Source organism: Bacillus rossius, chromosome 10, assembly GCF_032445375.1.
Source record: "Bacillus rossius redtenbacheri isolate Brsri chromosome 10, Brsri_v3, whole genome shotgun sequence".
NCBI lineage: Eukaryota > Metazoa > Arthropoda > Insecta > Phasmatodea > Bacillidae > Bacillus > Bacillus rossius.
In genome coordinates, this window is record NC_086337.1 from 37,436,693 (window position 1) to 37,452,715 (window position 16,023).

Sequence of the window (16,023 nt, forward strand, 5' to 3'; positions counted from 1 at the left end):
TTCCCCCACAGTTTCATATATTAAAACAACTGTGTTGTTTTATAATAAAAGTAGTTAATACGATGTCATATTGCAGTTGTAGGGAAATATTGTTCATATTTTCTGTTTGTTGGTTGTTCATCCAAATATCATTGAATTAAGAAAGTGTTTCCCCCCCCCTACAATTTAAAGTATTGTTATAGGTCACATAGTACTTACTGAATGATTCATAGGTTACGATAGTGATGCAAAAAAATACTATTGTGGATGGTTGGGTTAGTATAGTTACATTAAAAATACTGTAAAATCTTGTTACTTTAGGTTAACGATGTTAAAAATACTTAAAAATATTGTGGGTGGTTGATACAATATAAAAAAAAAACATTACTTTTCTCTTCTCTCATCATTACTACACTCATTACCCCACATATCCAACAAATATCTTATTACATACTTAATGCTTATTATGTACTTATTTATTCAATTTTTAATGATATTCAACTTATTAATTCACTCTTCCTCGTATAAATGACCACTACCATCGTTCTTAAACTCTCTCCATCATTAGTCTTTTTTTTTCCACGGTTATATTTTGTCCATCTCTGTTGCCAATAATACATAGGTACTATATTTTCCTTTGTTGCGCCATTCAATTTATCATCATTGGCTAACTCTATGACAACATTTTTTTCCCCTACTTTTTTTTACCGGTAGTAAGTTTCTGCACTTTGCTGGTATCTTGATCTAGAATTGAGCCTCAACTCATTGTTATATCACATGTATTTTTTGTGTCCAGGATCTTTTGATGTAGGCCCACTATTTTGAATCATCAAGTGTCATATACCACAGGACCAATGCAATCGGGATCATACGTGATTGGTAGGGACCGGAAAAATTTGTGGGTTCAATGACCTCTAGGATTAACTTTATAGTTCTACGTACACTCGGTCAAATGTCACCCTCTCATTGGCTGCTGTCTTGTGGAGGTGTCCCAAGGTAGCGGCCTGTGATTCGATACAGCTTCGGTTGAGTGTTTCTCACTGGCCCAGAGTCGTCCAGGTGAGTTGTGAGCCAATAGAAGAGGCAGCACTGAGGTATAACTATTTGAATTTCAGGCTGTCGTGAAATGAATCCGCGAATTTTTCCGGTCTCTAGTGATAGGGGAAACTTTCACAGACACATCTATAATCCCACATTGAAGTTGCCTAACCAACTGCAGCATAAAATTTGGCTTAAGAAAAAAAAAATGTGTTGTGATGGAAGTGGGGTAAGTGATGTCGAAAGTGAGGTTGCTGTTGGCAGCGTTGACAACAGCGACTACATGCGCAATGGGGACTTCCTGCCCACGAGGCTGCAGGCTCAGCAGGACGCGGTGAACCTGGTCTGCCACTCCAAGACCCGCTCCAACCCCGAGAACAACGTCGGTCTGCTCACGCTGGCAAAGTGAGTTCACGTGCGACTATCGGTTTTTCCCCCCCCCCCCCCTTCATAGATTGTATTTAAGTTCTGTAAATGATTCATGCAATGGCACATTTTGATTGAGTGCAATTTTTTTTTGGACATAATGCCATCGCAGTTTTGCACTGTTTGTCATGGATAAAAATTAATAATGTAAATCTTAATATATATAAATCCAGTGTCCTGATGTTTGTTTCCAGTGAACTCTTCACCAAGTCAACCAGTTTCGATGAAAATTGGCATTTATGTGTAATTTTTTCCAACTTGAGAGATAGGATAGTTTTTATTTCGATTAATGGTCTTAATAATTTATAATAAATAATATATAACCGATCGCCATGGGTAAACAAAAAATCGTAGACCATAAACAAACAAACAGTAATTGTGTGACATTTCTCTGTGTCCAACACACTGTCATATAGCGCTATCCAGTTTGCTTTAACTCGCAGATAATAAAGCTCATAGCCCGGGTAACGCCGGGTACTGCAGCTAGTAAGAAATAAAAATTAAAACATAAACCCCTAGAGAATAAGTTGCAACTTCAAGAGGTGGTAGGAGACCTAGGTGCCCCAATGCTGAGGAGGATGACTACATGCCTTCACTAAACACATCATCTTTGTTCCTGACCTTTTGCTCCAACACAATGGACGCAACATGAACTATGGTTCTAGGGATTCAGGTGTCACCTGAGAAAACACTGGTTCGAAACACAAAGTTTGCTGGATGTTAAGTTAATGAACTGGATATGATACAAATGTGCTCAGCCTGTATCCCTAACCCATTATCTGTACAATGTATATTATGCTTGAGTTCATTCTTTGTTTATCGCAATGCTGACGTGCTCGGATTTCTTGGCACATACAAGTAAATTGTGTCTGTGATGTGAGAAACAACACTAGTGCTTAATTTTAATGAAGTTTTTAAACTGGGCAAATAGTTTTGTTATAAAATTGAACAATCCATGAGTAACTAGGTGTGACAATGTTCGGAAGTAGCGGAAACATTTGTGTTGGTTGTTTTATATAGAGATTATTACATGGTTTTCATTAGAAAAATTTTTAAAAACAGCTCGGAAAGTCAGGGAATTCTGTTTGTGGGTTTTGCTGGCATCCTAGTTATAGTGTTTCCCACTTCCAAAAAATCTAGGAAGGTCTTAATGCACGTTGAACCAGTTTGTTGTAGAGAGAGGCAAGCATACTGCTACAGCACACTTTTTTTAGTTAATTTCTTATTTCTACATAAAATAAAAATTATGTACATGTTTTATTTCAAATGATCTTAATATTCCAACAATGCTTTTGGAACTGTTTCAGCGTTGAGGTGTTGGCAACATTGACCTCGGATGTCGGCAGGATCTTGTCTAAACTGCACCAGGTGCAACCCAATGGTAACATCAACATACTGACTGGCATCAGAATCGCCCACGTAAGTACTTTACTTGCAAGAATGCAAAATGCTTATGTCTTGTATGTATACCTACTGTATTGTTTTATTAATCTTTACAAATATTAAGTTTTTAGTTGTGATGGAATCGTAAAAGTATTTTTACATCTGATTTCAACATCGTGCACTACGGCACATGTAAAAGTTACACTCGAATCAATTTTCTTCACCTAAGTTTCAGAGCAATGTTATGTAGCTAATTTTGAAGCTTGCCTTAATCAAGCTATGATACATAGAGAAAAACAGCATATGATATTTTTGACTGCAACATCTATTTGATATGTTTTTCAAGTGTATTCTTCATTTTTTTTAAGTTTTATTGATGATCATGCTATTTAATACTGGGACATATTTATAATTTTTTTTCTAGTTTAGTGATTGCCAACTTTACTCTTTTCGAGAGCCAGACCTAAATGAATTAATGACATGTTTTTTACGATTTTTTTATCTTTTTAAAGTTCTTTTACAGTGACAAATAAATACACTTTGTGGCATGTGATGAATTTACAAATAATATGTTTTTAAAAAGTATTTACAATATAATAAAAACATCTGAAATAAAAATCACCATGAAATAATATGTAGATTACATAAATTAGAAATTATATTCTCGAGTGTTATTGCGTGGCTTCTGTGTGGTTTCTGTACTCTTTCTTGTGACAACTCTCACTACCTATGTGCAAACAAACACGGCTTAACATACGACAGCGGAAAGATTGCTTACGCAGGCAGCGCGAAGCAATGCCGCAGGCCGAATGTTCTTATTCTTTTCCTGCGGTGATTTCCCTCGTGCATCGAGGCTCTGTGCGAGGTTGGGGGGGGTTCTGAACGGACTCTCTGCCCTTGCCGGCAGCTGGCGCTGAAACACCGGCAGGGCAAGAACCACAAGATGCGCATCGTGGTGTTCGTGGGGAGCCCCGTGGAAACGGAGGAGAAGGAGCTGGTGAAGCTGGCCAAGAGGCTCAAGAAGGAGAAAGTCAACGTGGACGTTGTGAGCTTCGGAGAGGAGGTGAGCCATCACTGTGGTGTGTCTCGCTCCTAGTTGGCGGATCAGGGTAAATGGAGCTCACTGTTGCCAGAGTGATACCACCCGGCTTTTTATCGTTAAGAATCTTATTTTTAACACCACTTTTAACCATAATAAGTTTTAATACATATTTTTTTAATTTTACTATTTGTATATTCTTCTAAGACCATAAATTAGTGTCTGTTGTCAGTATCACAGTTGTCAATCTGGAAAAAAAATATATTATTCAATGCCAAACACCAATTATTAATTCACAGGTGAAACTGTTTCATGATATCCAGGATTTTTTTTTTAATGTCTAGGATCTTTCGACATATTAAATTAAAACAGCAAGTATCATATACACCCTTGGATGAATGCATACAGGATCATGCCATCAGGATCAAGGGATGAACTTGGATATATGATACAGGATAATTTAATTACCTTATCAGACAATGCTCTTGATGAATTACAACAAGAAAATGTATTTCTAAAATTCTCATTCCAAATTTTTCTTTCCAAAATGTGTTTCTTTAACATAAAAAAATAATAATTCATTACCTTATAAAGTTGTGTGAATAACTTTTGCACTCTGTGGTGTGTATCTGACAACATAGCACACTGAAACAAGAACAAAACTGGTGGCAAAAATCATTCATTGAAAAGAGAGGGTAAATGCCATTAAAATGCATACTGCAAACTTAAGGATGAGTCATACTATATCTATACTTGCTGAACATTCGAGTTTTTCATGGTCAGTAAAAAAAAATATGTATATGTATTGTGAATCAGGAATGTATGCTTACGTCTTAACATTTATTATTTTTTTCTGTTTTAGCTGGATTTAAATTTTCCAGGAATTTATGGTGTTCAATTAGGAAAAGTTTGCATCTTAAGATTCAAATATTTTTATGGTCAGATTTCAAAGAAACCCTCATTGTGTTCTTTAAAGCTTTCCAAAATTAAATTTTGTACAGTCTCAAATTTACAAAAAAAAAAATAATAATAATCACTCACTCACTCGCTATGTTTAATACAGTAAAATTATCATTCACAACAAAAAAAAACTGATAATTATATTTCACATATTACCTTGTTTCATGTTACACAGTTTAATTAATTACAAAATTTAAAGTTTTTTGTTTTAAAAGTATGAATGTTTGTAACTGTTTACCAAAAACTGGTTACAATTGTAGTAACTAGGCTCTTCAAGGTAGTCTGTGAGTTCTGGCAGGTGCAGTGAGTTGATGGATTTTCTCAGGGTACTCCTGCTTCTTGGTCTTAAATTATTTCTATCACTGCTTGCTCCTTTATTAGGCCTTTTTGATAATTTTATTATCACAGCATGACAGGCAAATGTTGTTGCAGATGTATTTTACTGTTGAATTTTGATTAATTATTGAATTCAGAATACTGTGGTGGTTTGTCAAGTGCTCTGTGCTGTTTCTTTAGCAATGAGTGTGCAACTACAATGTTTGTTTGTGAACGTGCAGACACCAGAACTGGCGTTGCAGGTCCCGAACAGCGACCTGCTGATGGCGTTCGTGAACGCCCTGAACGGGAAGGATGGAGGAGGCAGCCACCTGGTGACGGTGCCGCCAGGCCCCCACTTGTCGGATGCCTTGATCTCTTCCCCGGTCATACAGGTGAGTCAGTGGCCACTCCTGCCAGTAGAGAGGTTAGTTTTCTGGAAAAGTATTTTCGGGAAAAGTTTCTGCTAATTGACCAGAAAATTTTCTGAGTAAGCTTTCGTTTAAAGAGACCATCAAATTTTATTAACTTTTTATACAAACAGAACCAAATAAAACATCAATTTAGTCTTTATTTACAATTTAATGAATGGCTTGCGTAACATTTGAAGGTCGGCTGGGATCCATGCCTCAACCAACTGATTTGGAACAAAAAATTGATGTGTTGAAGTGTTAAACTAGTGATTCTAATCTCGAATCCGAATCTCAAAGTGTCCCTTGAATCCGAATCTAGATTTCAAGTGTCAAAAATGAAGTAATATACAAAAGAAAAAAAAATCCCTTTCGGCACAGCCTACAGACTTAAGTGAGATTTTGAAGTTCCTATTTATTAGGGGTGTGCGGGATCCCGACGCTTCGGGAAAAAAGTCTGTAAAATAGGCTTCCCGAAATGCTGGGCGGGAATTTTATTACTCCCGAATTTTTCGGGAAATTGTTTTAAAAATTTACAAATGTTTACTAATCATGTGAAAATGTTTTCTATCAATTCAAACTGTTTTTACAACAATATTTGTTATGAATTCGTACATTTTTGAAGGGTTTCCGTACTATTTAAACGTAAAACATCTTTTAAACGTATGCTGATCGTAGCGACAGTTGTGGTGTGCAGTGAATTATGATAATCGTTTACACATATCTAATTGGAATATAAAAAACGTACATGGAGTACCTTAAATATTGTATGCGTTCATAAATATATTTCATCAAGGGTACAAATTTGCAAGATACGTGAATAGTCAGTTATATATAGGGATGGGACGACCGAATCCAATATCCGCCGAATCCGCCGAATCCTAGGGATTCGAAGGTTCGGCGGGTCTGATATAGGATTCGTCAAAGGATTCGGTTTTTACTATTTACGGGAAAAAAATACAGTAAAACTCGCTTACGAGGTCCCGCATGGTAGGTTTTTCCGTATTAAGCGTTTAAATCGCCCGAGGTCTCGTCATTTACGCCATTAAATGTGTGATATAATGTCCGTTAAAATTTTTTCTGAAACTTCTTGTCTCAAATAATGGCACACATAAATATGAAGAAAAGACAAATGAACAACAACATACGAAGAAATATGGATGATGTGCCATAACTACAGTACAAACCCAATAGTTATTTTAAGATAATTACCATAAAAAGAACAAGATTCTTTGTAGAATACCATAATTACTACAGAAGCATGATAGCTACCATATTTGCACTATAGTTACCGTAACAACTGAGATGTATATTTACCGTGATAGTAATGTATTATTTATTTATGACATTAAATTAAAGAACATTGTTAAAAAAAAAAAGGATGTTAAACTTTGATATGTACGGTTGGCACATGTTGCTAAGAAATAATGCGATCTGAAAGAATGCAGTACTACTACGAAAAGTGAAAATGGTACTCGTGGATTTTTAGGTTATGGCAGTCTCTTTCGTTTTTCAGTAATATCGGCCGAAAATTAACGAGCGTACTGTATCGGAAGTCGGCAGAAATGCCGATTCAACTAAATATTGGCAAAATCGGCTTCTTCAATACAGCTCTACATTTAATGACATGAGTAAACATATTTCAGACTTCAGGATATTGAAAAAGACTTTAATTTCCATGTAGGTTTATTGTGTGTATATTTTTTTTGCAAGTGTAAATGGAATGAAGTATGTAAAATGTTTTTATTTTTATTACTTTCAATTGATTAAACTTTAATGACCAGTTACAGATATTTATGACACTAATTTTGAGGTTAAGCAATTTTACTAAAGCATTCCAGCCAAGCAGGTTGCCAGCGAGAAACACTTCTCTTTTGCTGGAAACACTATCTCCAATCGTAGAGCTAATTTAACTCCTGAACGTGCAGAACAAATTATTGTTCTGAATGATAGATTAAAGAATAGATTTTAATACTCTGTGACAATCTCTCAGAATTATTGTGCTGAAAAGTGGAAATGTTGAAACAATGTGAATGTACTTTTCAAACAACATGATTTTTGGTGCTAAGTTTGTTGAAGCTCAGTAAGGACTCCAGAAAAATTGACAAGGGTGAAATTTTTCCAAAGATATGTTACATTTACACAAACATATACTTGGTTATGTTAGTTGGATGATATCAGTTACTAATGAACCAATGGAAACAGGTAAGATTCAATGAAAAAAAAATATTTTTTTTTTCTAGCAGTGCAAAATGTAAACACACTCTGTAAATAGTTACCCAAAATTAATAAGCCCACTTCATTTTAATACTTTATTCAAACATGATATTAAGTTTAAGATAAAAATAATTTCCCAAAAGTGTAACTGTACCACAAAAGCTCAAGCTCGGCTCGAAGTAAAATTCTTAGGCTCGCAGACCTCTAGCTTATTTAAAGAAAAATCCTAACCGCTAATCTGTACTAAAACTGAAATTTCTCAAGAAAAAATTGTTGTCTTTATATACACTTATACCAGAAATGTACCAAACTACATGTGATAAAGTCAAGGGACTTTTAGTGCAAGCAGAATACATCTCACTTACATTAGATATGTGGACATCATCTATTAAAAGATTCGGGTTTGGGTTCGAGATTCGGCAATTCCAGTCGAGGATTCGAGTTAGGATTCGGATTCGAGGAAATCAGGATTCGCCCCATCCCTAGTTATATAACGTTATTGCCATCACCATCAAATACTTAACCTAAAACCACTATGTCTCCTTAGACACAAACAAAACACATGCGCAATCCAACCTTTTCGCCAAAGATATAAGAAATACTAGACTTGCGTTACATAACGAAGCGTAACCGTTCTCATTACTTGATAGCCGTGGCGATGTAGGGAACTGTATTGGCACTTTGAAAAATATGAAATCACGTAGTTTTACACCACTGTTCACAAGTATCTAAACATCTATGATTTTGCTTTGGGAGAAAAAAATAGTTGTTTAGTTTGGCGGGCTTTGTCGGCTGACGTTACGTTATTAAGGCTTGTGCAAAGTATCTGTTCCTATTTTCGATGCCATTGTATATTAAAACAAACTAGCAGCCTACAAATAATGGAGGTCGCAACCGATCAGCCTGTTACTTATAAACCTAAAGGTTTTTGGAAGTATTTTGAACGTCTGACAGACAGTAAATCCCTGGCAAAGTGTGTCTCATGTGGAAAATTTTTGAGATGTGAGCATGGTAGCACGTCTGGATTGCTAAGACATCTCAATAAACATCCCTCTATGAAGAAGGAATTTGAGGATGCTAAAAAATATTAAGTTTCCGCTGAAAAAAGGGCAAGTGAAGCAGACAAAAGAAATAGCAGCAAAAACAAATAACTTTGCAAGAAACGTTTAAATGGCCATCTTCTTATATTAGAATTTTTTTTTTTTCCCCAATCCTGCCCCGTTTCCCGCGGGAATAATTTATTTTTCCCGAAAATTTCCCGCAGTACAAAAACCTATTCCCGCACACCCCTACTATTTATTCTTGAACCTTATATAAACTTCTGGAACAATTAAAGAACTTAGTGTAAATGACACCCCATTTGTAGTCCAATATTCCAAAATTATTAATAAAACATTTTGCTTTTATTCCATGCAGTGAAAATGTTTAGAATGTTTTTATCTCAATGCATCCAGCATTGAATAGCTTAGAATGAATTTCATGGTATGCCACTAACGTAGTTATGAAATTTTTTTGACCTTCAAACATTATTTTTCATCCCTTGCACTTATACATACAGCAAAACCCCTTATTTGCACTTTTCATGGGGACAAAGTAAAAAAGTGTAAAAAGCGGGAAAGTGTAAATAAAGGGAAAAGTATAAAAAGGAGTACAGTTTACCTTATTTAGAATTTTTTTCCTTTTGTTTAATAGCACATACTACAATGCAGGTACAAACACACTAACAGCAAATTTTACTTTAGTATTTAATCAATTATTAATTTACCACATTTGACAAAAATAAAAAAAGAATGAAAGCCAAAATGTTTTTCTGATTACTTCCTAAAAAATAAATTTGAAATTTTCTTCTGCTTGCTTTTTTAGCTGTTCAAGGAGATTATTTGCCTCTCCAAATTATAAATACAGTTGCAACCGGCAGGGTTTATAACAAATACGGGCTACATACACATTGCTCACAGTAAAAAAATTTTTAAGAAAAGGCCGCAAATTGATGAATATTTACCGTCAATAGCGCGCCAAACGCGGAGAAAGGTCATTGTACTTGGTCAGCTGCTGTAACGACGCGGCGGCGCATGCGCACTCTATGCTCCGCCCAGACTCATGACGCCATCAGCCGCCAACCAATAGATGCGAGCTTAGCGGAAAAAAATATAAGCTCCACCTCCCGTGTACCAATTTTATCCAGTTCTAATACCAATTTATTGGTATACGCACCAGTTTTCTCGCTGCCGTGACATGTTCAAGTTTACGTTTATCATGATGTCTTGACACCAATAATTAATTATTTACGATCCCCAGAAATAAATGGTTAGTTTAAAAAATATGGCGTCAACTGTACAATACTTCCCAAATTATAAAAGACGTATAAAACAGTTACCAAGACACCGCTCATTTTATCTTGTGAAGTTTATGTCTCGTACCAGTATTTCGGCTAAGTTGTGACATAAATACAGTATCAGAACTTACAAGCAGCCATGTTTGTACATTCATGAGTTTACGTTTTTCCCTCGTGCATTTTAGATTGTCTCCTGCTATAATTACTCGTACTTTTACACGCCTAGGCTTAAATTATTACATGTTTAGAAATAAAAGCAACTTTTCATGTTATAAAATATGTATATTTTGCTATTTAAAATGTTCATTGCCTACTAGCTCCACGGTATTTTCTGGTTGTTTATGGTTGTTACGTGACGTAAATAGCGGGATTGATTCGATTTTTGAGACGTAATTCGCGGGAAAGTATTGTATTGGACTATATGGGAACCAAACGGGACCTGAAGAATATAGTGCAAATAACGGGAAAACGTAAATAACGGTAACGTAAATAAGGGGTTTCGCTGTAGTCTTATAAAAAGTTGCTTTGGACCTAGGTTTAAAATAATATAAATATGTATGGTTAAAAATATATTCAAACTATTTTGATAGTAAGCATTGATTTTTTTTATTTTATTTCAAACCCTGTTTTTACGGTAAAAGTCTCGTCAAAAATTGTTTCAGCAGAAGGTTTAAGATAATGTTTAGAATTTTTACAATAACTTGTAATGGATTTGATAGTACATCTACTAAACACGTTATGAATTTTTTTTGTCTTTATTTAGCATAAACAGGTCAGAAGCTACAAAATGTGTACATTTATAGATGCTTTAATATCAAATAATGTAGAATTAAAACAAATGAATAAGGCTAAACATAGGTACGTTAAATACATTCTAACAAATCTTCACATATCGTTAACAATTATTTCTTGGCCTATAATACAATGGGTCTTTAAAAACAAAATTTTTCCAGTTTTCAAGTGCATGTCCTACAGACTTGAAACTCAGTAGTGATGTTCCTTATATTATGATGTGTTTAGCCCGGGCAACGCTGGGTACTTCAGCAAGTGTAAAAAAAAAAACATTAAAACAGAAACCTGTTTTAAAAACAATATTGGCTTGAAAATAAAACCATATATGTAATCTTGTTTCTACCAATGATAGATTTGGTTGTTGTGTCACCACCGTCTGCAGAAACAGTTCATCCAATGTCTCAGGGTGAAGATGGCATGGGAGGTGCTGGCCTCGGAGGGTCCGGCTTCGAGTTCGGCGTGGACCCCAACGAGGACCCGGAACTGGCTCTGGTGAGTTGAACACTGCCACACTTTACACAAAACATTAGTGGCCTGCGTGTTGCGACAACATGCACCACTTCTAAGTTAATGTGTAGTGTCTCAGGGTAAGATGTTTTATATCTGTAGTTCCACGAGAGAGCCCTGGGCTGAACCGTAGTATGTTCTATTCATAGTAATATAAATATCTTAAGGTGCTTTTTATTTTTTTATGGACGAGACTTCTTCCAACAAAGCGATGTGTGTGCAATGGAAAAAAAAAAAAAAATGTGTGTTTCATTAGCAACATTGACACACAAAATGGTAGTTTATTTTTTCACGGTTGCAAAGACCGGTTGGGGAGTATTAATGGTGCAGTCATTGAAACATTGTGGCATACCCCTACAAAACCAACATGTAAATACCATAAATCTGGTTACAAATAAAAAAAAATGTTGAGGCAATGGAGATATTACTTTTTAATCAACCCTTGCATATAATTTCTGGGTGTGTGTGTGTGTATGTGTTTTGGTTTCCACTAGAGTAGTGGTGTAGCACCAGAAAATTTTACAGTTGAAAATATAATTGCCTGGCATTCGAGGTAGGGTACATTATGTTGGGCAGAACACTGCATAGAAACTAGGGAGTAGATAACATGGGTATGTAAAGTATATAGTCTCAAAAGGGAAGTAAGTTAATAATAAATGTCCAATTTGCGGTAGGAAGCTGTTGTGTTTTGTACTGACCATGAAAATCAGCAGAAGGCTCATAATTTTTCCAGAACTTGCTTGTGCATGATCATGTGATGCAAACTGGAACAGTTTGTTCTAAAACTAAGTTAGGGAGCAAGATGGCACAATGGTGCGAAACTAAACTTGCTACTGTCTGGCCTTCGTATTATGACTTTCTGTGGTTTTCTGAAATCTCGTTTTGCAGATGCGGAGATAGTTCCATAGCTGATTCTTTCCCCAAATTCTCTAATATGTGTGGTTGCATGTTTATGTCTCTAATAACCCTGCCATCGACATGATGTTAAAGCCCCTGCCTACCCTTGCACGCAAACTCACACTGTGTGCAGAGCTTCAGAAGAAACCACGCAATTTAACTGCTCAAGATATTGAAGTGGTGTCTTTTACAAAATGCATTTAAGAATACACTGAGGCCGAATGCGTTGTTTCATTTCGGCATTTTCTTTTAAAACTATTTTTAGAAGAGTGAAAATAATTAAAACGTGTTTTTTTTTAAATGATTTGCGCTTAGAGGTGACACAGAGCTAGAAGCACTTGTCATCCCACTTCTCTAACACAGATACACCCCTGTCTAGGCAGACCTCTTAAGAGTGTGTTATAGTTCCATCTGGTGTGAGAAAAACTTTTTGGTCCTTTTTATATTATCACTTGAATATTAATGTATATAGGGTGGCAATTTTTTTCCTTACAAGGAAAACTAATTTTCTCTGAACTGTTTTTTTTTTTTTTTTTTTTTTTTTTTTTTGTAAAAGTAAACCTTAATTTTTTAAAGATATTATAAAGAGAGAAAAAACTTTGTTTTTTTTGCATGATTTCCGGTTACCTGGAAAGTAACAGTGTGAAATAAAACCATATTTTGTTAGACCATAGTATTCTAAACCAAAACATTGATAGGTATAGCTCAAGTCTTCTCTGAGCTGAGGTGATATTGTTATGTACGTTTCGCATTCAAACCAGGAACCTTGAACCCTGTGAAGTGCTGATAAGGTTGGTAAAAAAAAAAAGGTGTGATGCAGAAGGGGCGGGAGAGGGTGATGAAGGGGTCCGTGCTCGCAGGCCCTGCGGGTGTCCATGGAGGAGCAGCGGCAGAGGCAGGAGGAGGAGGCTCGACGCGTCCAGGCCGCATCTGGGACCGAGGGCAGCGCGCCCGTGCCGGAAGCCATCAAGGAAGGTAAAACTTGAGATTTTCGCCTCGTTACGGTCCTGTTACGGCAAAGTGTGCTGAAGTTGGATGCATTGCATGATGTGGCTGTGACTAATTATTTATGTGGAGCTTGTCTGTGATGTCCCGGTTGCCTTCAGCATTCTATAACATAACTGTGTAGTGTAACGTTTTAACTGTGACTGCATTTAATGCTTTAATCCATGGTTTCACACACACTGAAAATTTGTTACCATAAATTACATTTCAGGGAAGAAAAATACAGTTCTTTAAAAATAATGCTAAACTTTGTAATAAACATTAAAACAGTTTTTATATTACAATTTGCTAAAATATTGTAATTTAAATTTTTTTATCCCTTTTACATAAACTAAGGAAGTAAGAAAGAGAATCTCTTCGTTATTTCATATTAAGGCCTTTCTGATGCCCCCTTTTCCGACACAACCACTTATACCTGATACTACAACCTACTTTTATAATTACTTGCCCCACTTTATAAATAAGTTGTTGGAACATTTTTTTTTATAATTTTGTTAATGAATATCATAATCTTACTATTAATTCTAAAATTCTCAAATAAATAATCTAAAATAAAAGCAATCTCATTGAAACACTATAAATCACATATTTGTTATGTAAATATTCTCTTGTTTACTCAGAGTTAACCAGTAGACTTAATAATTATTAAGATTTACTATGACCTGACAGCAAAGAGACTGTAATCTGTCACAATCAACAAGCACACATAGCAAGTATTTGAAAAATGAACCTGTGCAGGTTTTTTTTCTCCAATAACACCGATACCTGTGCCGATACCTAGTGATTGGCAGAGAGCTGAATATCGGCCAGTATGCTATACCAGTATCAGAACAGCTTCAACTTGGTTTGTTGTTCTGTGGAGTTAATGAGTGGACTTTTTTCTTATACACTCCTGGTTGTGATTGATGAAAACCTCGGCTGGTGCTCCACCGTCAGGCGAGGAACACAGTGTATTGAGCGCGAGCAGGCGTGTGTGTAACATGTGTCTGTACGTGTGATGCCAGCCCCAAACGAGGAAGCGATGCTGGAGCGGGCCCTCGCCATGTCCCTGGAGAGGGGAGGGGAGGAGGAGCAGCAGCGCCCCGCCCCGGCGGTCCCCGACTTCGCGGCCATGTCGGAGGAGGAACAGATCGCGTTCGCCATGCAGATGTCCATGCAAGACGCCCGTGAGTGGAGCTCTTCTCTCAACCGGAGACACGTCGTTCTTCTTAATATTTAATTTGACTTTTCCTTTTTTTGTTTTACTGTATATTTTTTGCTTGAATGAGGTTGATTACTTAAAAAAATCAAAAGAAAGTGCTCCGTTTACGTTAATGAATATTCAGTATTAATATTATGCATGGTTATTTTATAATTTTATTGAGTGTTGTATGAAGGTCCCAATTGGTTATTCACTTAATCAGTTCAAACATTACAAAAGTTAATCAGTACAAACTTTACAAATGTTTAACCATTATATTTTTTGCTTCAATCCTGTATTTTATAAAATATGGGTAATACAGCTAAGCCAAGAAAAAATATTTGCAAATCAGTTCAACTTCGCGACTATTTTAAACTTTCAATTTAGATTCACTTTGCATCAGGACCAAGTTTCAGCCATTCTGATTTTGGTATTTCATGATTTGCACAAATCTCTCCAAGCAAATGCTGGAATAATTGTTCCTTTTTATTGGGCAGTTGACAATTCCTTCTCCAACATCCCACTCATCTACGTGTGCCACCATCTCTAATGAGCTTGTTGTGGGCAAGACATTAAGATGAAATAAAATTTTAAAAAAAACTGTAAAAATTGGGCAGTTGTGCACAATTTGTTAGCAGGGTGTCCACATTCTGAAAAATCATGTAAAAGTTAGGGAGTTTACTTGAAATCCTGGAAAACTTGTGGAAATTTCTCATTGATATAGTTTGAGGAAAAAAATGTCATACTCCAGTCTGCCATCACCCAGACTGTTTTAGCAATTTTTTTTCCCCCTCTCTATAATGTTTTTTTGCGTAGTCCTACACACTGTAAAATGGTGTTTGCAAGCTTTGGGAATGATAGAGGCTGGATTTCTTTGATTTTTACAGAAAATTGCAAAATAGATTAATTAAAAAATAGCGAGTCAGGTAAATATAAAATTTGGGACAGACGTGTGTGTGCGCTCCCTGGCTAGTGTGCGCGGCAGCAGCTCTCGTCTGTGTGTTGCAGAGGAGACGAGCGGAAAAAGCGGCTTGGAAGGGGGTAAGGCGGGCCCCAAGAAGGAGACTCCGATGGAAGTGGAGGGCGACGACGACTACTCGGAGATGATGAACGACCCGGAGTTCCTGCAGAGCGTGCTGGAGAATCTCCCCGGGGTGGACCCCCAGAGCGAAGCCATCCGACAGGCGGTCGGCAGCCTCTCCAAGGACAAAGACAAGGAGAAAGACAAAGACAAAGATAAGAAGAAAGAAGCCAAGGGCAAAGACGAGCCGAAGGAGTGAATTGTCCGGCGCCCGTTTACCTTTTGCTGTCATTCTTAAGGGGTAATAGACATTTTCTTTTCTCTTTAGGGGTTGGTCACACTGGTTATTTTCTTTTATCCGTTGCCAACGTGACCTGCATACTTCCTGATGTTAAAATCATTTGTTTGTAAATGCCAGTTATGAAACAGATGTATTTCTTTAAAATAGCTATGTATGTTTTGTGTCATTTTTGTGAAATTAATTACACAGTAATTTTAATAAAGTTATAATTATTTAAA

The 16,023-nt window shown here is 36.3% G+C and overlaps 1 protein-coding gene across 2 annotated transcripts in view; it reads left to right on the forward strand.

The window, feature by feature from the left end:
* LOC134535967 (26S proteasome non-ATPase regulatory subunit 4) overlaps positions 1 to 16,023 on the forward strand; it is a 17,902-nt gene extending 1,879 nt beyond the window's left edge. Inside the window, exons 2-9 of one of the 2 annotated variants that reach the window (XM_063375430.1) lie at positions 1,282 to 1,422; positions 2,751 to 2,862; positions 3,734 to 3,889; positions 5,404 to 5,535; positions 11,300 to 11,386; positions 13,159 to 13,273; positions 14,308 to 14,469; positions 15,492 to 16,023. In XM_063375430.1, coding sequence (XP_063231500.1) covers positions 1,282 to 1,422; positions 2,751 to 2,862; positions 3,734 to 3,889; positions 5,404 to 5,535; positions 11,300 to 11,386; positions 13,159 to 13,273; positions 14,308 to 14,469; positions 15,492 to 15,763 — 1,177 coding nt within the window. In that variant the 3' untranslated portion in view covers positions 15,764 to 16,023. Of the gene's footprint in view, positions 1 to 1,281; positions 1,423 to 2,750; positions 2,863 to 3,733; positions 3,890 to 5,382; positions 5,536 to 11,299; positions 11,387 to 13,158; positions 13,274 to 14,307; positions 14,470 to 15,491 lie in introns of both variants that reach the window. The other variant, XM_063375429.1, reaches the window with a different exon arrangement.